This window comes from Thalassophryne amazonica, chromosome 18 (genome assembly GCF_902500255.1).
Source record: "Thalassophryne amazonica chromosome 18, fThaAma1.1, whole genome shotgun sequence".
Lineage (NCBI taxonomy): Eukaryota > Metazoa > Chordata > Actinopteri > Batrachoidiformes > Batrachoididae > Thalassophryne > Thalassophryne amazonica.
The window spans coordinates 25,409,424-25,434,894 of NC_047120.1; the positions used below are offsets into that span (position 1 = coordinate 25,409,424).

Here is a 25,471-nt window from a genome sequence, read left to right on the forward strand (position 1 = left end):
AGGACCAGAGATGTCAACAACTGCCACGCCCCCGTCTGTTGAGTGCACAGACCAAAGTGTCACTCTGTGTAGGGATGAGAGGGGGGAGCGCGTGACACACTCACACATGTTGTGGGTGGGAGCCGACACTCTGTGGCATGCCACATCTCGCCAACTCCACAGTCGTTGGGAACCTAGACAAATTTCACAGCAGTATGACAGTGGAAATGTGTGGCGAATGGCCACACATGTTCTTGTTGTGAACTCAACAGTGGACAAGTGGCCACTGGGACACAGGACTGAAAGGTTGACGGGGTCACCAGGAAATGCCAAGTTAAGCCTAGTTTACACATAGACGGTTTTGTTGGCGGGCAGTACGTAGACCGAAGTTCGCGGTAGTTCCGGCTGTTTTCGCGTTGGAAAGGGGCGGAGCATTTCGCCGGCATTTTGGCCGCCGTACTATCCACCAAATACACGGAATAAAACGCCGCTAAATCCGCCGAATAAAGCAGCGTTTTGACGCCGTAGCATCCGGCACACGTCAGGCAACGGGGGTTAATACCCAGTTCTAACCTTTACAATCGCAGGTTAAGACGTGCGTGAGAATGGCAGTGTTCTGCTGCCGCCGATAATGCCCTGTGTACCGCTGGTAATACCCAGGTTTTTATCCAGGCAAATCCTGCGTTACTCCAGGATCTTTTGCATATAGGCACGGCCCCCAGAGTATAATAGGCTGAAGCAGCAGGAATACATGCGTCTGTCACTGCAGGGGGAGGGAGATCATCCTCAGCCTTTTCTTCTCCTTCCTTTTCCCCTCCTCAACGTGTTACTCCGTCTCCACCACATGCCTTCCCTCTGCTTCTGAACCAGACCTCTTGGTAAGTCCTTGCCGCTGCCAATTTTCTTTTAGGAGGCATTACTGGAGCTTCTCTGCAAAAATATCTGGAGCTGGGCCGCGAGTGCATGCAGCGCGCTAGCGTTTTTATACTGACCGCCACCTATCGGCCGTTTGGAACGCCGTTTTAACCGGGAGGTGGCATTTAGAACGGTGTACTGTCCGCTAGCGCCACCGATTTGTCTGCCTCTGTCGCCGGTTAAAACGCCGTTGAGGACGCCGATGTGGGCTCTATCGCCGTTTTACACACTGCTGGTTAGGGATACAACGCCGGCCGCCAATTACGGCGGTGTAAACTGCGGCACTACAGGAAGGGGCAAGATGAAACGGTGATTAAAAGTATCAAACGCCGTTGTTCGCGTTGTCTCCGTCATCACGCGAATTCTCCGGGAGCGCTCCCGGAATTATTCGACATGTTGAGTAATTTTTTCGACGATTCCCGGTAAGCCGGAACTAAGCCACGCCCCCTAGTGTTGGCATTACCAATGGCGTTTGATCCTTAAGACGGCCAAAACTCTTCCGGGACGCTTCCGGGAGCTCTTACCGTCTATGTGTAAACGGGGCTTAAGTGCCATGTGAGCAGTGTTAAATGTTCGAGCGTGTCACCTGGCATTTGGCCGCCACCTGCCGTGAAAAGGTGCGATGGGTTCGCACAGCGCACACTGTTTTTTCAGCCACTGGTGTGTACGCAGGTACGATTCCACACGTTTTGCATACAATTCCTACTTTGTGCACACGCGACCAAACTTTGCACTATATGTGAAGGGGCCCTCAAATCCAGTTTGCCAGTGATGTTAAATGCTCTTAAGCATTCATGGTAGACCAAATGACAGCAAGTGAGAACTTCCCGCTACTTCACAGCATATTCAACCCGGGTCACAAACAAAATCTCTGCTGAAGATATTTAGGTAATGTGATTACAGCAACCTAATTAAATAAACACATCAGTGCATGCAGGCGGAGCCTGGCGGTGTGAATGGATTTCTGTCACTGGTTTCCATGACGGATCATAGGCAGCTTTCAAATGGGTCTAATCAGATGGCGGCGCAGGCTCCACATGGTAACTGTCACAGACTGTAACCAGCACTCTGTGAAATGTAACATGGGGATTTGAACCCATTAAGTAGATTATGGTGATAGGAGCTGGTGGAACTGTAATTAATGAGCTGGGGCGGGGGTCCCCCCCCCCCCAACTGTATCACTAATCCATCGAGAGCTTGAAAAACTGGGGGTCTGGGACAAGTGTGGTCATTTGTGATGTCAAATAGGATAAGAAGAAACAAATATATTCATGAAGAAATTATTTTATAGTGCAGCAGATAAGCAAAGGAACACTTCAGTTAATGATGCAAGCAAGAAATTTTGCACAAGCTCAGCAGAACCTTCTCTTTCAAAAAGTTTGGGTACCCACAAAAAATTTCAAGATGGCTGCCATTTTTCAAGACGGCTGCCGACTATACTAATTTATGATGATTTCTGCACACAATGGATGAAACAAATGCACCATTTCTTAGCTAAAGTGTGTTTTTGGGCTTGTACAATAGTTAAAATCATCAACAGTATAAGAAATATCATTTTAAAAAGCATATAGTTGAAATTGCTGGGCAAAATCGTCTTCTTAGCAATTACGATTTCAAGCTATAAATCTGAAAATTTCTGATGTATCTGCATATCTCACATTATAAGGTTTTATCAGAATAAAAAAATATAAATTATATGGACACATCATATATACATGTATATATATAAATATATATATATGTGTGCGTGTTTGTGTATGCAAATTCCTCTTTCATATGTGTTTCTAGATATATATAAATAAAAATGTACCTACAAATATAGACTCAGACAGTATTGGAAGTGAATTGAGGCAACTTGCATTGCCATTCAGATGTATATTTGTTGATCTGTACTGTGGCGATACACACAGTTTTCTGACAAAAAATATATAAATAAAGAAACTTTTGACCATCTGCTACAATGATACATTGCTTATATTGCAAAGAACTTGACACGATAAAGAAACCTTTGGCAGTTCCAAAGAAAAAAGAGGATCTTCAAACAAGTGACTCAGAATTAGAAGAGGATCAAACACGAATTGTGAGAGCACATCATCAAAAAAGTAGATACATGGCTACCGAAACGAGATTGTGAGGCTACCTACACATCACACTTGCAACTACACAAACCTGTGCAGAGAAGCCCAAGTCTGTAGCACTTACGCCTGCCACTACAGCGAGACTTACAGCCACACTTTGTCAGCTGTTCACAGCTCTTTGCTATTGGGGAATTGGCAGCCCAGAAGACCTTTCCATTGATCCCCATCCTTCTCCAACCCCAGTCAGCTGGACTTTCTTTTCTGGGCTGGCGCAGAATTGCTTGGGCCCAGACACAACCTGCCTGATATGCCGAGCGGTTTGTGTGTTGAAGCAGAGCTGCTCTAGTTGGAGGGATGGCTTCATATGCCTCTGCTTTCTGCAAACAGGTCAAGTCTGGCCTCATCCACACTATGGAGGTTGCTGGACCTTTTCTGTGGTATTTGCCATGTTTTCTCTCATTGTTGCCTCTATGCCACTGCCTTCATCCAGCCTTGCTGGGTCAAAGGTGATTGGCATTTCACCAATTTCCCGGAACAATGGCACATTTCTTGCAATCATCACATATCCATCCTTCTCTGGATCATGATGCACAGAGGCTAAGGGTGAAATAAGAGCTTCTTTTTATTGTCTTGACAAAGACAGCATTTGCTCCAGTCAGTTTCCTTTCTGCTTGGGAAAGAACTTGCCATTTTGAGTGCTTGATGAAGGCCGAGGGGCTATCCTTTTACCACCTTTGTCAAGTATGCACATTGATGTATGGGATACAACTAGGTTCGGTTACCCTACATCTAGCCCAATCATTCATCCAATGTCATTTAAGTCCCGTGTGATCTGTACACCATCTGGGTAAATACATGGGTAACCCATGTATAGCCCCCTCACCCTTGCCTCGGCTCTCCCCGCGCTGGCACACCCTGTCAATTCAGGTGCGGCTGTCTAACTAAATCTACCAACTACTTTCTACTTGCTAATTGATTGGGGCTGCTAGACAGCATTTGGGACACTATTCTATGCTAAACTACACTACAACTAGTGCTAGCATACCATTTGGTGTTAGTAATACTAAGTATGGCATTAGTAAAGCAAGATTAGCTGACACTGAACCCCATGCTGAGTTGAACAGCAGTGAAGTCACCAGTGTGCCCTGGTTGTGCACTGACTTTCACTCTTTTAAATATATTATAATACAAAATCAGCACTTCACACCAAACTGAATTGTAAACCAATTGTGTGTGACATATTTAATGAAATGAACACTTCTGCATGACATAAAAACATCGCCAAGAGCCTTGTAAATCATTCATGTCTTCTGATCGGAAATATGGCTGCCATATTTGTGTATACTTGTAAATCTATGTACTATATTAATCAGTATACAAATATCCAGCATATATTTGCTTGGGGATGTAGATTAAGCAAATAAAACCAATACAAATGCTTAGAAACATGACAAAAGTTGCGAGAGTTGCGATATGGAAAAGTCGACTGGCAGCCATCTTGAAAAATAGCGGCCATCTTGAAATTTTGACTGGGTACCCAGTGAATTTTCACAAGTACACTATGGGGAATATCTGTGCCAATTTTTTTTGCTTGCATCATTAACTGAAATGCATCATTAAGTGAAAAATTGAACTTATCTGCTGCACTATTAAAAGAGGGGAAAAGAAAAAAAGTCATATTTCATGATTGGATCTGACAACAATGTAGATAGAATTTTTTTTTAACAATTTTGAGAATAAAATTGAAAACAAAACATTAATGAGTGAAATATTTGCAGCTTGCCTCTGTAAATAGAATAACTTTATGTTTTGGCTGATGTTCAGATGAAATAAACCCACCAAAGCAGGAAAAAAAAATCATGAAATTAAGAGAAAAACGTGAAATATGGCCACAGTCCTGGTTGGAAATAGAAAGACTTTCTTAAAAAGAAAACATAAAATTTCAGCTGCAGTTTGTCAGAAGGCACAGGGGAAACTGAAGACTAAATTTGATCAGTTTTTATGAATCTAAATCTGTCTCTGTCCCTCTCCATCATGATGCTGTGAATGTTGATGCATCAGGTAAACTTGCACTGTGTGCAGTTTCTCCAGTCACATCCACAGAGGTTTACAATTCGTTTAGAGTTGTCTGGGTTTCTTGGTGGCTTCCCTCACTATTCTCCTTCTTGCACAGTCATTCAGTTTTTGAGATCTGTCTACTTCAGGCAGATTTACCATACAGTATCATACTGTTTGTATTTCTTAATGACTGATGTAAGTGAAGTCCAAAACATTTCAGTGACTTGGAAATGTTCATGTATCCATCCCTTGACTTGTGTCATAGTGATTATTTGCTGTGAATTCATCAAAGGGTGCCTATAACTACATGGGCATACATTTTACATCTATATTTTTGAGTTCACTTTTAGAAAGCATTTCATTTTGTTGTTATTGCTCAGTAACTTTTTAAAAAACATGTATTTTCATTTGACAAAAATTGGTTTGTTTGCACTTAATTCTGAACATATTTTATATTACTATAATAAAATTCTTGAAACTACAAAAAGTTAGATAGTCCCATTCATCTCCTCCACCCCAACTCCACCAAAAATAAATAAATAAATTTTAAAAAGCAAACAAAAATAATCAAACCTTCAGAGAACAGGATGGTGTTCAGTTTCTCACCACATGCAAAATTAGACATGATTATGTCATCATGTAATCTAGCGGTAAGTTTTTTTTTTTACACTTGCTAGCTTGCTGCTGTGTCCCAGATGTTACAGTGTTCCTTCATGCTGTCTCATGACAGCAGTTGTCATATTAGCTAGCCAACCCTAACCCTAGCTAGCTAACCCTAACGCTAACCCTGCCCAACTACAGGACACATTGTTCATGTCATTTGTAGATAGTGGCTCTGCTAGCTAACTAGCCAGCTCGTTAGCCTCTTCCAGTCACTACATTGTCTTTCGACACCAATTTCACAGCTTAGCATGGAATTCACAAGGTCGGTGCTAACTCACTTCGGCAAAGTGGCCAATCCAAAGGTGAGAATTCATGCTTCCGTGACTATCCGAACGGAGAAAACACGCTCGGGCTGTATGCTGTTTTATTGAAATCAGTCGGGTTTTTTTTTATTGTCTCTAACTTACTTCTAACAGCCAGCTGACAACTATCATTGCCTGGAACGGTGAGATTTATACACCAAGCTGACCTAAAATGACCCATTGTACACTGACTTATTGACGAGTTTCACCCCTTTAAAAAGTGACCAAATTACATGTATATTTGTATTGAGTTCAGCAATGTTTTCACTGAGAAAACTTGCCCCTCAAGGTTAAATGCCTGGATACCAAACTTGAGAATAAGGCAACGCAGTCTCGTTTGAACCCTGCATATCGCAGGATTAACCACTTATGGGGACCTCCGCTCCCATTGTGCAATATATACACAGCATAACTTCACATGGAAAAATGGTGTACTGTTTTGGTTTTGGCTGCAATTAGCGAAGCAGTCGCGAAAAGTTTTTTTTTTTTTTTGGTTCCCAGTGGAGAAGACGAAGCAGATGTGAGATGTCGTGTCGGTAAGTGTTAGCCTACAAAGCTAACCAGAGTAGCTCTGTTCTTTCATTTGCAAAACCGCCTCGACATGTTTGTGCTCCGGGTCATAAACAAACTGCAACACATGTCCACTTTCCCATCGCATCGTCAATTTTTCTTTGCATTTTCACTTTTTTTTGTGTGTGATTTGCCCCAAAACCCATTGAAAATGCCGTGGTTTTCCCCTGGAAGTAGAGAAAGTACATCATATGCATCATATTTTACCCCTTTAGCGCCTGCCCTCAAATGAGACTGCGTAAACCTATTCTGCTCATTTGTAAGAAAATACTATATTCTGCAAATATCTATTCATCAGGGATGCTAGGCTGCTTTCACAAATGCTTTTACTATATGAAAAAAGATGTTTCCTCTGTTGGTGCATCAACTTAAACCAGTACAGAGAACTACAGTGTAAAAAGGTACTTGTACAACCAAAATTACCATATAATCACTGCCAATATTACATGCACCATCCCTGTTAGATATATATGACTTACTATATTCATGAGCGTGAGAACATAGTTTTGCACGTGCTCCTTGTCATGGAAGCGCACCACCGAGTCATCCACAGCCAGCAGCACTTCGATGTTGTAGTCATCTTTCTTTGCATGCCTCCGCTTACGCTCCATCTCAGATACCTTGTGTTCAACAAGATCCAGTGCAGCGGGAAGGTTTGTGATCCCAAAGTTTGCCACTGCAGAATTAGACCAGAACAGAAACAGTCAATTCCTCCAGCTCATGATGTATCACATGTTTTATTGCAGCTCCTGTGCGTTTATATGTAGTTATGCCAAAGCAGCAGTCTGGGTGAAGCCAAACTCATTCGGTCCATTCAGACCATGCATCACAGCCAACTCTCTAAATTCAAAGCTTATGCATATCTTGAGGAACTTTTTTTAGAATGTCTAACCGTCGCAGGGAAATAAATATTTTAAATCTCGTCATAATCATTCTGATGCGCTGTGTGCAATGACATGCATTGACAAGCAGTGACACACAGTGTTTTCGAATAGGTTGCGCAATGTTCAAGGACTAGTTCACGAAATTAATGCATGCCAGAAGTTTTGAACATTTCAAAATTTTCTTTGCGCACTGACACACAGCTGCACAGTTTACGCACAGTTAACGGTGCATTTACTCACCTGCACGCCAGATTGCATGCCAGTGCGGGGATCAAATTCCTGCACCTGTCAAGTTGCCTTAATTGTGATTCCCCCCTCACTCCCTCAAGACAAAATTGTTGGTAAATTTTTAAAAACAAAACTACACTTTCACTTTCTGTACAATTATAATTAAATAATGTTTACATGGCGGCACAGTGCCTTAGTGATTAGCGCTGTTGCCTCACAGCAAGACGTTTGTGGGATTGCTTCCTGCCCTTTATGGGTGGAGTTTGCATGTTCTCCCTGTGTTTGCGTAGGTTCCCTCTGGGTGCTCTGGCTTCCTCCAACATCAGGTGTGGTGAACTGGAAGCTTTAAATTGTCCGTAGGTGTGTGTGTGAATGTATTTGTGTGTCTACATGTGGTCCTGTGACAAACTGGCATCCTGTCCAGGGTGTACCCCACGTCATGCCTTATGACTGCTGGGATAGGCTCCAGCGCACCCGTGGCCCTTAATTGGAGGAAGTGGGTATTGAAAAATGGAAGATGGATAATGTTTACATGTAAAGTAAAAACAAGTATTGAAAATGATTATGAAACTATGGATTAAACTTTGCCAGCTTGTTGCATGGAGCTATCAAAGTTGCTATGTGACAAGAGGTAGAGCCAGGATAAGGCACAATCACAAAGTACTCCGTATTCTGGAATGGTCTCATTTCAGAACAGTTGTTTAGTCACCACAGTCTCAGAAGGCCAGATCTTCACAGAAACCAGCCTTCGAAAGATGTGGCCCTGAATCGAGACACAGCCATTGTCTCATTCACGTAACATAGTCTCAAGTGATACTTGTCAGTTCTCCTTACATCACTAAGGGCCCCTTCACACATAACATGATTGAAGCTGACTACCGCACGAAGGAGGAATTGCATGCCAGTCGTGAAAAATCAGAGCCGCCTCCAACGCCTGGTACACCTGTCGCTACAACTATTCGCGCACCACCAGCGGTCGAAAGACAGAATACCCTGCAAAAGCCCATTCGATCCCTCTCACGGCAAGTGTCAGCCAAATTCCAGGTGACACACACGAACATCCAACACCACTCACTGGACACTTAGGAAATGTGGAGCCATTCGTGCTGTCCGCATGAAAATAGCGAGCCGCGTCTCAGCTGATCGCTGGCCAGAGACTCACTGACAGCTGGAAATGACAGCTCCACATGCTCCAGCTGCTCGCACCATGTTCCCACTGCGACAGTTTCATGCACAGCCTGCCCGACAGTGTGTCCCTCCCGATGTCGGCTTGATGTTTTCAGAGTTCGCTCATTCGAGCTGTGTCATCATGATTCACCCTGATTCCTAATTCTTCGTGGTTTGTATGAGGGGCCCTAATGTGTGTGTCAGAACCTCTGGAACAGTATGACCATATATAAAGGTACATAATTTGTGTCCTTCCCACCTCTAAAACTAACTATGGTATGTGGGCATCTCCTTGGCCTTCTCCAGCCAGTGGAGTCATCAACACATGCACAATAGAACATACATGGCCAAAATGTCTAAGCTTACATTCCCTCACAATGCCAGTGATAGTTCTGATCTTATTCTCCCTAAGTAACAGTTGATTTGGGCAAAGTCTTTCCAGCATTACCCAAGGACCTTCTGAAGAGACCAAGTACCAAAGATATCTAGTCATCACCTTAAATCAGTGGTTTGGATCCAAGTCTCACATCAATACAGTAAGGCTAGTATCTCACTGGGCTGCGACAGCCTTTGAAAGGCATTCGCAAGGAAATCTGTACAGTTCAGCATGAGGTTCACAGTCATTCACCGTCCCCTTGCCTCAGTCGTGGGGAGGGGGGGCACCCACGCGTTGCTTGATTTTTGAACAAACGAAAAAAAAAATTCCCAGCGATGAACTCCCTTGCCAAATTATCATGGTGAGGTTCCCCTCACCATGTTGTCATTGCAACTCAGAATGTGCACAACATGTGAGACAACTTGTGATGGGGTGACACACACTTTTCCTTTTATATGATCGGTTAGGAGCAGCGCTTCCGGAAACAGTCGAGTGAGTCCAGCAGCCTCCAGCTGGACTGGATTTATTGCTCTATTTATTTAATTATTTATTTATTTTTCTGAGGACAGAAGTGGATTTAAGTTTTATGCTCCTGGTCAGCGCACACCCGCCATGCATGCCTGAACAGCATGCTGGACATCACCTGTGCACTGAATGAGGACTGCGCCAGTACTCCGCCTTAATTTTTTTATTTTATTTTTTATCTGTGTGCTTTCAGAGGATCACAGAGTCAGTGAACACATCAGGCAGCACATCAAGCCTCACGGTGCTCAGCCAGTGAAGGACTGCGTGGTCATTTGCGGGAGAAGAGGACAGTCACCAGCGAGGACAATAATATTGATGTATAGCACCTCCTGGACATCTTCTGCAAATCCGTGAGTGGCTTTCCACATGATTCTTATGTTTTAATTATTATTTACTAGTGTGTTGCCCGTGGGGATCCAAGGGGTTCTAGATTGGGTAGTGTTTATAAAATATGTAGCTGACATTTTTAAGGGTGGTAAGAAATTAAGCAAGGAGTTGGAATGGCATGTCAGTCCAGAATGTTTGTACAACCTTAGACTTCAATAATTTTTAGAAGAAGAACTCAACCATTTTATTTCATGTTAATTATGGATTTTTTATGTTAATTTACTGTCTTAATGTATTTATAAACTGTTTAGGTTGGTGTTATCATATACACACTATTATTGTGAATATTACTTCTATTTTGTCATTTGATTTTTAAATGGACCACAATGGAAATAAGTGTTTCCACTTTCTTGTGTCATCCATGTATTTTTAACGTATTTACAATTATATACACTCACACTTTTAATATAAAGATGATTTACTGCCCCCTGTTGGAAAGGCGTGAGTCCAAAATGTAATTAGCAATGTTAGCTCATATTCGTGGCTTCTCCAAAACTATTAGTCCTATCAGTGTTAACCCAAAATACATAATCCTGCCCAACAGCAAGTGTCAGCTGTGATCTGTTTGTCCCTGATTGAGTGGGTTAAGACATTAAAACCACAAACCATTTCACTCATCGTTCCAACATGAACTTTAAGTCACTCATGGTAAGAACAACATGAGACTTATCTAAACTGATAAAACCAACTGAGCTACAAAAACACAATAAATCAATAACACTAACAAGAACTTTCAACAAATTCAACATTTTATCACATACAGGTACTGTACACTTCTAAGAAGTCATTGAAAGACTGGATCTTCATCTTGATCCAAGATAATCACAAACTCAGAATCATAATCAGAATCACCTTTATTGTCATTGCACAGCGATCAACACAACGAAATTTGCTTGTGCATCCTCAAAAACAATGACCACCCTCAAACACACTCACCCATACACATACAGACAGCAGAGGTGGGACAAAGTCACCATCAAGTCATTCTTAAGTCATGAATCAGCAAGTCCCAAGTGTGAATGACAATAACTTCATCCCACCTGTATCAGACACTGAATCCTGACTCAGCTTCTCAAGTAGATCTGAGCATTGTCCATGAAGTCAAGGTTGATAAGCCGAGCCATCAAAACCAGTGGTTTCCAGAACAGAAGCCAGAACACACCCCTGACAAAAACCACAGGGAAGAATGAAGATATTCTGCGGCGCTCCATGAAGCACTCAAAGTACCTGTGTGGAGGCGAACTATGATGTCCAGAAACTGTGAGAAGAAACTATACAAAGCAAGATCAAGAAAAGGTTGAAACACAGCCGAAGGTAAGATAAAACAGCCAACAATTTTTTTCTCCCTTCGGCTGCTCCCTCGTTTTCGCTCGGGGTCGCCACAGCAGATCTAAGGTGGATCTGCATGTTGATTTTGGCACAGGTTTTACGCCGGATGTCCTTTGTGCCGCAACTCCACATTGCATAGAGAAATGTGGCAGGGGTGGGATTTGAACCGGGAACCTTCTGGACCGAAACCCAGATCACTAACCACTTGGCCACCACCCCTACATAAAACAGCCAATAAATGTGGGACATTAATGTTTTTACAAGGGAACTGCATTAAGTGTTGATTACTGACACAGTTTTGTGTAGATTCAGAAGCAGCGATGGACACCAGCCCATCACACAGCTGGTCTTCTCCTTTCAGCTGCTCCAGTTGCAGCAGCAGATCCCGCAAGGATCTTAATTTGGCTCAAGTTTTGCGTTGGATGTTGGATCTGACATGCATGATGTTTTATCCTCAGTGATGGGAGTAAACCAGAGGAACATGCAAAGTCCACAAAGGAAGGACCTAGGTACTGGTAGACATGAACCCACAGAAGGAAAGTGTGCCAACTACTGCACCACTGCTTCATTTTACATAAGAACGGAGCCTGTGGTTAACAACCTCGACAAAATGAATGTGTAACATGATGAAAATTACTCCTCAGGAAGCACGAGGTAGGAAGTTGTTGACCAAAATGGGAAAAAAAGGTGTTCATCAGTTTTTAAGCGAGACTCTGGGCAATGGATCAAATACAGTGAAGCTTCCACCAGATGCTGAAGGTACTGTTGCAGTAAAGAAGGAATATAAAGGGATTTTATGACATGGTTGGGTCATTTGACGGATGTTACCCAACTCCTCACCCACACTCGGCCCACCCTCCTCTATCCCCAGGATGACAAGCGGAGCCTCAGTCTTCACTTTCCCAGCTGCTTACTGGAACACTGCCTCTGCTGTTTAGCCTCTTAACAAATATGGAGCAGTAATTTGACTTAAAATTCTGCAGAGTAATCACAAATCCTGCTTGACATTTTAAATATGTAATAATGTAAAGTTTTACAAAAGTCAAATCAGAAAAAAGTTGGGTTGGAATGTAAAAGGCAATCCAAAGAACCAAATGAATGAATAAACAAACAAACGCTTAGTGATTCTTATATTTACTTTGATATTTTATTTTTTTGTTGGTCAAATTCATTTAATTTGTCAATGTACGTACATCCTTTCCTGCATTTAATGCCGACAACACAGTCGAATAAAGGAGGGATAGACCAATAATCAACTCGGCCGATTATTGGCTTCGGCCGATAATCGGCCCAGCCGATTATCAGTCTATCCCTACAGAGCACCCAGAGGGATTATCGTCCCATGCCAATTATTGGCCTGTGCCGATTATCCAACCAGCCGATTATCAGTCTATCCCTACAGAGCACCCAGGGGGATTATCGGCCCATTCCGATTATCGGCCCATTCCAATTATCAGACCAGCCGATTATCAGTCTATCTCTAAAAAAAAAAAAAAAAGTTGAGATGTTAAAACATTTACTATTTTGTAATGTTGCCATTCTTTCTCAAAACATTTAAAAGATTTTTGGCATTGACAATACCAAATGATGATGCTTTTCAGGCATTACTTTGTCATGTTCTTCCTGCAAACAAGTCCTAACGTGTGCAACAGTACGGGGTCATTGTTGTTGCATTTTCCATTTCAAAATTCTCCACACATTTTCTGTTGGGGACAGGTCAGGGCTGCAGGCAGGGAAGTTCAGTATCCATACCTTCTTCTTCTGCAGTCATGCCTTTGTATTGTGTGCAGAATGTAGTTTTGTGTAAATTACCTTTGGCAAATTACCTTTGCCAAAGGCACTGTCAACCCCAAACCATAACAGACCCTGGCTTTTGGACTTGTTGCTAATAACAGGCAGGATGGTCATTTTTGTCTTTGGTCTGGAGCACATGGACCAGATGAATCAGGAATACTGATTCATCTGACCACAATACACATTTCCACTGTGTTATGGTCCAAACCAAGTGCCTCTGAGCCCAGAGATGTCAACATGTTTCTGGATAATAATGTAAATATAAAGCTTTTTTTTGCACTGTACATTTTTAAATGGTATCTATGAATGTAATTTTGCATTTCAGTGCTTGATAAAGGTTTCCCAAAGTAATCCCTTGTCCAGGTGGTTATAGCAGCTATTGATGAATGACGGTTCTTGATGTAATGTCTTGTGAAGGATTGGATGTCTTCAGCATAGGCTTTGGCTCCTGCCTTTGAAATGTCTCCAGATTCCTTGAATCGGTTTAATGTGGAGTTTTCTATATCACCCCAACTTTTTCTGATTTGGGGTTGTATATTGCGAAGAAGATCATTCCAACTGCAGACTTCCCTTCAGTCTTGTATGAAGACAATACTTCTTTTCTTACCCTAAATGCGCACACTTGCTATTTTCAACAGCCACACTGTCACAAACTTAATCACAAAATAAAATGAATGAGCACTTTTTTTCCAACTGCTAGAGGTCGCTGTTTACTAACATTATAACATACTTATAGATTGTATAGAGACCTGTGAGCAAGTGCAACAAAATCACTCTTCCCGCTCTGCAAACACTGAACCACAAAAAGAAACAGACAGGACAAAGTGTGAGAGAGCAACATAAGATGACCTCGGATTTTTTCCTGTTGTGAAGTACTTTATTTTTTACAAGGCCACCAGAGGTCACTGTTGACTAACTACTAATTGTACATGAAAAGCTGTGAGCATGTGCAATAAAATGCACCCCAGTCTCACGCTTCTTTTTTTTTTTTTTTTTTTGTGATACAGACATGAAATGTATCGCATTTTTGTGACACGGTCAAGTTTCGGTCACTTTTTTTTTTTTAACCCTAAGCCTAACAAAAACCCTTATGACCTAGAGGTAATTTTTGGGTGAAGGCAGCCTCATCAAAAATGTATTCAGAATTTTTATTCATTTTATTTGTGCTAAAAACATGGCAACCTCAATATAACCCACATTATATAATGGCTGAGCAGATCCTTGTTATTTGATTGGTTCTCTGTATGTCAGGTGACATGGATTATTCGTCCCATTTGTGTTGCATTGCATTTAGCGTGCAAATGTGGCTCCATTTAACATGCAAATTTGGTTCCATACATTTTGTACCATTGCACGCTGTAAACTCTGCCCACACACACACACACACACAAAAAAACAAATCCACTATTGCTGTAAGCCACCTGGAGGCATGAAGAACTATTAGGATGAAAATCTGGACAAATTTCTGACATGATTTTTCACTGGACTGAGGAAGTACATAAAGTCTCTTTTTTTTTGGAAGTACAGAAGTCAGTGGACGGCATCATGAACTACATCGTCAGAATTATTTTTGAACTATCTAACTGTTTTTTCCGAGTTGACTGGGAACAATTTTGGACTTCTATTTAAACTTTTTCTGTTGTTTATAAATTAATATAATATCAAATGTCTATGATCTATTTGAGCCGTTATATAAGACAATAATGAATATTTTTACATTCTTTCAATGGTACGAATATTTAACTATTTTGTGAAAGATGTGAAAGACGAAATGTTCTGTTCAACGAGGCGTTGAATGGAACAATTCATCTTTCACTGAATTAAATATTCGTACCATTGAACTCATAAACATTCATTATTTGTATAATATTACACACCTATAACTTATTCATGCACATGCCCAGACAGTGTTTTCTCATTTCCACTGACGTCACACTCCCTCGCCTTTCCTACCTTCATTGTGGAGATCCTCTTCCTGTTTTCCCTTTTCCCGCTTGATTGCCGACCTGCGGTAAACCACGTGGACACGCCCCTTCACTTCCACATCCTGCTGGCCTTTCTCCAGGGGCTCGATGAAAAACTCCCCATTATCAGTCCGGATCAGACCTGCCTGGAAAAAGAAAGCTTGAAATTAGTGCACCCTCCTCCTTAAAGTACGGTAATTCCAGTGGAGCTGGTAATTACAGTGTGCCCGATGAACTGGAAGATTTACTGAAGGGCTGAATACAAGGAATGACGCAGGTAAGCACAATTTGGGGCCCTTCAAGTCCATTGCTAAAATTTATTAAGTGTCACTATGATTTTACCATGAACAGGATGATGGGTAGTTATGTGTCTATGCAGCTATATACAGACTTAAACACAAGGGTTCACAGTGCTCAAGGCCCCAAAGGGGACAATCAGGGTCCATCTTACCCATCTGACCTCCCTGATAATCTTCAGAAAACACCATACCGGTAAATTAAGACATAACTGGTGTTTCCTGATAAAAAAAAAAAAAGTAGAAAGAGTAAATAAGCGTGACTGGTTTTGCAGGATAATTGTTTATACCGCGGTTTGAAGGCAAGGTTCCAGAAATACTGAGGTTTCTGTTCGGATGGTACTGGCTCCCCAAAACAATTCCACATGTTTCAGTCAGTGAGTTAAAAGTGGCTAAAAGCCGTGCGTCATGGCTGAAAGAGTATGGAAATGTTTCAGTGATCCACAAACACAAATGCCTTTGAGGAGGAATACCACCGTAAGTGGGACTAAAGAGCAACTGCAAGGGGAGGAAATACATTAAAAGGTCTGAGAACACCATCTTCAGGTCTTTGTCAAATTCAAGAGACCATATAACAATATTCTGAATTTTAAAACTTTCTGGTAAGAAGAAGAAGAGCCTTTATCATGATTTTTCATGCAACTAAATTTGTCCCCTGCATTTATTTCATTTCTGCTACTGATCCAGGTCCAGGTAACACTGGAAGTACACCAAGCAGCTCATCCTTCCTAATCCTCAGCCAAGTCCTCTAACTCTTCCTGGTGGAACTCGATTATACTTCCCAAGCCAGCTGGGAAGTATAATCCCTCCAGTATGTCCTGTGTCTTCTCCTGGGCCTCCTCCCTGTTGGTCGTGCCTAGAAGAGCTCTCCAGGGAGATGACCATGGTGTAACCTCACCAAATGCCCCAACTGCCTCAGCCGGCTCCTTACAATCCAAAGAAGCAGCAGCTCTTCCCCAAGTGCCTCATGGGTATTCAAGCTTCTCACCCTGTCCTTGAGTGCGAGGCCAGATACCTGACGGAGGAATCTCATTTCCGCCATTTGTATCTGTGACCTTGTTCTTACAGTCATGACCCAAAGCTCAGTGGAGGATATGTAGGATCCTACCAATAGTTGATATTTGAACCCTAGACCCACTTTCTGCCCAGTAAGAGTGATGTCCACTGTCACTTTATGAAACTGGATCAGTTATGTAAGTAAAACGAATACCCTACCTCAATGTCCCAAACTTTCTCCCCTTTTAAAGATAACAATATATTCAAGCCCCACCCTCCACCACCGTCTTGGAAACACTACAAGAAAAACCTGAGTAATTGAAATTTTTTAATCGCCTTTTTATTTTTGGATTTTTGCACAATGTTCTAGTGTAATTTTATTTTTGGTCTTTATTCTCTTATGATTGTAGCTTATTTTGTTTAGTGCTTTGATGCTTGGCAAAGTCTTATATAAATAATAATAATAATAATAATAATAATATACATCTTAATATACATTGGATTGTGGGGGCAACAGCTCCAGCTGGGGACCCCAAACGTCCCTTTCTCAAGACATATTAACCACCTCTGACTGGGGGATCCCGAGGCGTTCCCAGACCAGTGTGGAGATATAATCTCTCCACCTAGTCCTGGGTCTTCCCCAGAGTCTCCTCCCAGCTGGACGTGCCTGGAAGACCTCCCTAGGGAAGCGCCCAGGAGACATCCTTACCAGATGCCCGAACCACCTCAGCTGACTTCTCTCAATGCGAAGGAGCAGCGGCTCAACTCCAAGCTCCTCATGAATGACTGAGCTTCTCGCCTTACCTCTAAGGGAGACCCAGCCGCCCTCCTCAGGAAATGCATTTCCTCTACCAGAGGCGAGAGTAGGAGCGAAGATTGACCGAGAAATTCGCCTTTCAGCTCAACTCCGTTTTCATCACAACAGTAGGGTAAAACAAATGCAACACCACCCCTGCTACACCAATTGTCTGGCCAATCTCACGCTCCATTGTAACCTCACTCGTGAACAAGACTCCAAGGTACTTGAACTCCTTCACTTGGGGCAAGACCTCATTCCCTACCCAGAGTAAGCCATCCATCAGTTTCCTGCTGAGAAACATGGCCCCTGATTTAGAGGTGCTGATACTGATCCCAACCGCTCCCCACTTGGCTACAAACCGACCCAATGAGTGTTGGAGTTCAAAGGCCGATGAAGCCAACAAGACCACATCATCTGCAAAAAGCAGTAATGAGACCCTGAGCCCACCAAACTGAAGACCCCCCCCCGATGACACCTCAATATCCTGTCCATGAATATCACAAACAAGATTGGTGACAAGGTGCAGCCCTCGAGGAGGCCAACCCCCACCGGAAATGAGTCTGACTTACTGCTGAGGACCCGAACACAGCTCTCACTTTGTGGGTACAGAGTGGATGGCCTTGAAAAGGGACCCTCTCACTCCATACTCCTACAGTATCACCCAGGGTACCCAATCAACAAGTCGTCTTCACCACATCTAGATGCCGACTGGCTTAACCTTTCTCCATGGTGTCATCTTATAAAGAGCAAAGAAATTACAATATACTGTTTTATCAAACTGCAATACTTGTAGAATTGCATTTCTCAAGTATAGCAATATTTATCATATCAGCACCCATGTGTGTATCGTCCCAGTCCGAGTATATTCTGCTTTTACCATCGTTGTTTCAACTTGAACACAACATAGAACTGTGAGACTGACTAAATAGTTGTCAGTTTCCCGCAGTTAAAAAAACAAAACAAAACAAAAACAGTGGACTTAGCTTGTATGGGAGCACAACACCATGTGAATTTAGACTTGTAAAAACTACAGACAGCTATTTGGTTCCAATAAAATTCACCACAAATCCTCAATATGTTCTTGCTGTGAACTCAACGGTGAACAAGTGGCCACTGGGACACCAGGACTGAAAGGTTGACGGGGTCACCAGGAAATGCCAAGTTAAGGTATGCCTGAGTGCTTCCTCTGCGGTCTCCAATTTCACCCCGTGGGTACCGCGTGAACCTGGAGCTGGAGGGAGACAGAGCAGCATGTGGAAGGGGGATAAAGAGCCACCATAAACATTCATACACGGTCTGACACAGTCTGGTCCTCACCTGTGGCTCCAATCTCACACAAAATCAAGTCTTAAAATTTTAAACCTATTTTCCGCACTGGATTAATTGGATTCTCTGTTCAGCTTGAACACTCTAAGAAATTAAACATACTCTAAGAAATAAAATGTAGAATTTAATTGATAAAGTTAAGGTAACTTTTTCCACATAACTTTGTCAATTAAGTGCAAAACAATATTGGGATTTAAGTAATAATGTTTCATTTGATTTAATTAATTTCAACTACAATATTGTTTTGCATTTAATTGACAATGTTATGTGGAAAAAGGTACCTTAGCTTTATCAATTAAATTCAACGTTTTATGCGTAAGAGTGTATGTTTCATTTCGACTCGTGAGCAGTGAGGAAGATTTCCTTTTGATCAATTCCCAAATGGGCCATCTACATCCAGAGTCGATCTCGAAATGCCTGTGTGTGGATTTGTTTCATGTGGGAATGTCGTTGCACACTGACAAACACACGGTCCTGGAGAGATTTTTCTGGAGGGGAATTAAGCACCTTGGGAAGGGGAACCAATCGGAGCGTCATGACTGAGCGCTAGCAGCAATTAAGAGATTATCGCCCCGTTTGCGCTTAAACTGCCTTGTTTCTGCTTACAATCAACTTTAGAATGATTAAGAGGTTTTACATTGTCATCTGACAGTTAATAATCACATTATTAGTGTGAAGTTCGCTGATCCACAGCAGAATTGTTTTCCACCGGCGCGGCTCCACCTGAAGCCCGAGGCGTCAGTGCAGTTCCACCGGCGCGGCTTTACCGAGGCCCGAGGCGCCAGCGCGGAGTTATCTGACCATGGGTCCGAAGAAGCCATGAGGGAGGAGGGAGATGATATCAAGAAGTCCCTGGACTTTTTGTCTGAGGAAATCTCTGTTGTTAAAATGCAGCAGAAATCCATTATGGAGCTGGTGGAAGAAGTGAAGGCTCTCCGGATCCAGAATGCTGAGAAAGACCGGCGTCTGGTGCACCTGGAGAACCGTGTTGCGGAGTTGGAACAGTAGACAAGGATGAACGACGTTATTATTACAGGAATTCATATTAAAGCTCGATCCTACGCACGGGCGGTGTCAGAAGACAGCGGAGGGGAGGCCAGTGAGCAGGAGGCCAGCTCAGTGGAACAACAGGTGGCTGACTTCCTGCAATCTAAAGGTATTCAAATGGACTGTAATAACATTGAAGCGTGCCACCCCCTGCCCAGGAGAGAGGATGGAGACAAGCAAGCAGTTATAATGAGGTTTGTCAACAGAAAACATAAAATGGCATTGTTAAAACAGGGACGGAAACTTAAAGGAACAAACGTATTCATCAATGAACATCTGACCAAAAGAAACGCAGACATCACCAGGAAAGCTCGTCTCTTAAAAAAGCAGGGAAAAATTCAACAGACATGGACATCCAACTGCAAAACATTTATCAAATTGAATGGAACACCAGAACAAGCGAAGGTTATGGTAATCAGGAACATCGAGGATCTGGACAAATACGACCAATAAGGTATGAGGACACAAACACATCACAACACCATGACACAGACCAGAGGAACCTATTCATCTACTACATCATCTACATCTGGAGACAAGAAGGATATAACTCAAAGGATTGCTGATCATGGAAAAGTAGAACTGAGAACATTTAAATACACAGACCACAATGTACTGGACTTGGAGCACGATATAGACCCGGACAATAATTTCTTCTCAAATATCAGTGACAGTTGTTGCTATTATACAGATGAACAGTTTAATCCAATCATTAAAACGGATAACAAATTATCAATAATCCATTTCAACAGAAGAAGTCTATATGCAAACTTTAACAACATTAAAGAATATTTAAGTCAATTTAAAAAAATATTTAACATAATTGCTATATCAGAAACATGGATCAATGAAGATAAAGGAATGGATTTTGAACTGGATGGATATGAATTTAATTGTGTAAACAGAAAGAATAAGAGTGGAGGAGGAGTGGCTGTGTATGTGGATAAGAACATGGATTATAAAATAGTAGACAATATGACAACTGTGATTGATAACTTATTAGAATGTATAACTATTGAAATATGTGAAGAAAAAAGCAAAAATGTATTAGTCAGCTGTATATATAGAGCACCAGGATCTAGTATTGAAACATTCACTGACTGTATGGGAAAAATGTTCTCAAAAACTAATCAAAAAACTGTGTTCATTTGTGGTGACTTAAATATTGATCTGCTCAATCCAAATAAGCATAAAATAACAGATGAATTTATCAGTATAATGTACAGTATGAGTTTATATCCAAAAATCACCAGGCCAAGCAGAATTACATCCCATAGTGCTACCTTAATTGATAATATATTCAGCAATGATATTGAGAATAACACTGTGAGTGGATTATTAATCAATGACATTAGTGATCATCTACCAGTTTTCATCGTTTATAATAGAAACCATCGGTGGAATCAGCCAGAGGAAAAAATAAAATACAGGTGAGTGCGGACAGAGGAAAACATGAACACACTAAAGAAGGATTTACAGGAGCAAAACTGGGAAAAGGTATACAGTGAAAGTGATGTTGATAGTGCATATGAAACTTTTTTACAAATATTTACATCATTATATGATAAAAAAATTGTCCAATTAAACAAGACTACAGAAAACAAAAAATCCAAGCTCGACCATGGATGACGAAAGGGTTACGAAATGCATGTAATAAGAAAAATACACTGTATAGAGAATTCATAAAACTAAAGACTAAAGAGGCAGAAAATAGATATAAGAAATACAAAAATAGATTAACTAATATTATACGGGTATGTAGGAAGGAATATTATAGTAACATATTATATAATAACAAAAACAATATTAAAGGAATATGGGATATATTAAATAGCATTATCAAAAATGGTAATAAAAAACAGAGTTACCCTCAGTATTTCATTGATAATAATGTCAAGAAGGAAAATAAGGATGAGGTAGTCAACGGTTTTAATAATTTTTTTGTAAATATTGGACCAAGCTTGGCAGAAAAAATTCCCGATTCCCAACCTGAGGATTGGGATAATAATCTCATAGAAAGAAATCCCTGTTCAATGTTCCTCACAGCAGTGGATGGAAAAGAAATTATAGACATTGTGAATAATTGTAAATATAAAACATCTACCGATTTAAATGAAATTGATATGGTGGCGGTAAAACAGGTCATTGAATGGATTGTAGAACCATTAACATACATCTGTAACTTATCATTTCAGACCGGAAAATTTCCCAATCAAATGAAAATAGCTAAGGTTGTGCCGCTGTATAAGACTGGGGATAGACACCACTTCACAAATTATAGACCTGTTTCTTTGCTTCCACAATTTTCCAAATTATTAGAAAAGTTATTCAATAATAGATTAGACAAATTCATAAATAAACATAAATTACTTACTGATAGTCAATATGGATTCAGAGCACATAGTTCAACATCACTTGCATTAATAGAATCAGTTGAGGAGATTACAAACGCCATAGACCACAAATTACATTCAGTTGGAATATTTATAGACCTTAAAAAGGCTTTTGATACAATCAATCATGACATATTAATCAATAAATGTGAACAGTATGGGATTAGGGGGTTGGTGTTGCACTGGGTGAGAAGCTACTTAAGTAACAGAAAACAGTTTGTGAAGTTGGGGGGAATATACATCATCATGCTTGGACAATGCTTGTGGCGTCCCACAGGGGTCAGTATTGGGTCCAAAACTGTTTCTAATTTATATAAATGATATTGTCAATGTTTCCAAAATATTAAAATTAGTATTATTTGCAGATGATACAAGCATTTTTTGTTCAGGGGGGGATTTGCAGGAGTTACTGAGGAGGATCAGTATAGAAATGGGAAAACTGAAAATATGGTTTGACAGAAACAAATTATCATTAAACTTAAGTAAAACAAAATACATGTTATTTGGCTATTGTAATACAGACATACAGGTTCAGTTACAAGTCCAGGGGGTAGATATTGAAAGGGTACATGAAAATAAGTTTCTGGGGGTGATAATAGATGATACGATAAACTGGAAGACTCATATAAAACATATACAAAGTAAACTGTCAAGAAGCATTTCAGTTCTAAACAAAGCGAAACATATTCTGGACCACAACTCACTCCGCATTCTTTACTGCTCACTGGTTTTACCATATTTACAGTACTGTGCAGAGGTATGGGGTAATACTTATAAAGGTACAACACAATCACTATCAGTAATGCAGAAAAGAGCTATAAGAATTATTCATAATACTGGCTATAGAGATCATACAAATCCACTATTTTTACAATCCAAATTCTTAAAATTCACAGACTTGGTTCATTTTCAAACAGTACAAATTGTGTATAAAGCAATAAACAATTTACTTCCAGCAAATATTAAAATATGTTTTTTAACAGATCAGGGGATTGCAGTCTGAGGGGGAAATTTAATTTAAAGCATCAGTGGGCACGAACAACATTAAAAGGTTTCTGTATTTCTGTCTGTGGGGTGAGGATGTGGAACAGATTGGGAGTGGGGCTCAAGCAATGTCCAAGCATGAACCAGTTCAAACAGCGGTACACAAATATGTTTTTTTCTAGGTATAGGGAGGAGGAAGGGTAATGAGGGTTAGGGTGTTTTTGTTTTGTGCTTCGGCTTGTAAATATATAGTATTTTGTATGTAAGTAGGTATGTGTAGGTGTATATTTATGTTTGTGTGTATATATATATATATATATATATATATATATATATATATATATATATATATATATATATATATATATATATATATATATATATATTGATATCGGTTTAGGTGTGTAGGAATCTATGTGTATATGTGGCAAAGGGTATCACTGGTTGTGGGGAAGAAGGGGTAGGGATAAATAAGCTGATGCTTCACCCTACCCCTTTTCGGACATGTTGGGTACACAGTAGGAACTTTTTTGTTGTTGTCTTCACTGATCTATCTTGTAATTGTTGTTGTATCAAATGTTCAAAATAAACAGTTTTCATTCATTCATTCATTCAGTTTTCATTCATCCTTAGCCTGGTCTGATGTCTGGGAAATTCCAAATGATCAGGGTCTGAGGATCTGCTGCAGGCCTTCATCCACCTCACAGCCATCACCTCCTCTGCCTGATCCAAATATTGACAATAATAATTATTATTATTATCGCTGGCATGTTTCCCGTGGGGATCCATGGGCTCTACATTGGGTAGTGTTTATAAAATAGGTAGCTGAGATTTTTTTATAAGGGTGCTAATAAATTAAGCACAGCATGTATAATGAGTTGGAATGACGTGTGAGTCCAGAATATTTTTAGAACCTTGGACCTCAACAATTTTTAGAAGAAGAACTCAACCCTTTTATTTCATGTTATTTTTTTATGTCTTAATGTATTTATAAATTGATTAGGTTCTTGTTATCATATACACTATTATTATTTTATTTCTACTTCATTTCTACTGTCATTTGAGTTTTAAATGGATCACAATGGAAATAAGTGTTTTCTCTTTCTTGTGTCATCCATGTATTTTTAACTTATTTACAATTACATTATGTACTTACACTGAACTTAAAATCACTGCTGGAATGGGATGAGTCCAGGAAGTAGTTAGCAACACGCATGCATGCACGCACACGCAGCTGCTGTGAGCAGGTGGTTTTAATTTGACAAAGACGGTGGCTGAAGACATTAAAACTGCAAACCTTTCACGCATGGTACCAACATGAAACTTAAGTCATCACAAACTGCCAGTGGTAGACCACCCGAAGTCCAAGACACATTCAGTAACCTGGAAATGTTCATGAATCCAACCACTGACTGAAAGTGGCTGTAAAAGTGATGATTAGTTTGGTTGTACTCATACGGACACATAGTTATTGACTTTGATATCTTTATTTGTGTAGTTATAGAGATTTGTTTTTACTTTGACAGGGAAACTCCAGCCTAGATTTCATGTCTTCTTGTCAACATCATTGGGAAGGTGTAAAGATCAAGTTCCTCATCCACGTCGTGACACCTGGGTAAACAGATCAAATGGGGGATTGCATGTTGGGGTGAAATACGGTGGGAACCTTGTGTGCCCCATGGCCACTATGGTAACCAGGAAGCCCCAACAGGAACCCTGAACATAAGACGGCTAACGGGGCGCTGGTGAAATAATAAGTCCTCGATGGCAGACCAGGTAGAGGAAGTGATGGCTTGTAACCCAACGGCTGTGAAGGTTGATGAAGGCTGCAGCAGGTCTTCAGACCCTGACTGTCTGGCATTTCCCAGCCATCGGACCAGGCTAAAGATCTGTCAAGGGCTGTTTGACACAGGCTTCTCTTTTCTGACGCTGGATGTAGATTTTCTCAGCATCCACCATCCTGTCTGGGAATCCACCAAGAGACAATCTTCTTCGCCAACGAGGGACTGCCACTACACCGGAAAAGCGCTAAAATGTTAACATTCGCTGTTTTGGAGTTGTGAATCTCGTGACTCACGCGAGAGGTCAGTTTCAGCAGAGTTACAGCTTAGGGCACAATGTAAACAAACCTCGTGAAGTATGGACAACAAGACAACATCGGGGCACGGCAGAAGTCCATCACAGGTGCTAACCCTTCTCTAGATAACCCTCTCAAATTCAGAGAACATATCTTCATCATCATAATCGCTCGTGACCTCGCTGAAATGGCTCCATACCCATCCTTGCTAGCCATTGCTTACATGTGCCGTGAGACATCAAAACTCTGCTGGTGCCACATTGCATTCTGGGAAGTGCAGAGAGATTATGGGAAATGTTAAAGTACTGAATGTGGTAGCAAAAAAGTAAAAGTA

At 41.0% G+C, this 25,471-nt stretch overlaps 1 protein-coding gene across 1 annotated transcript in view; it reads right to left on the reverse strand.

The window, feature by feature from the left end:
- Positions 1–25,471, reverse strand: part of LOC117530481 (A disintegrin and metalloproteinase with thrombospondin motifs 14) — a 141,287-nt gene that overhangs the window by 95,204 nt on the left and 20,612 nt on the right. The window contains 2 exon segments of the mRNA XM_034193392.1: positions 7,045–7,241; positions 15,209–15,365. Coding sequence (XP_034049283.1) covers positions 7,045–7,241; positions 15,209–15,365 — 354 coding nt within the window.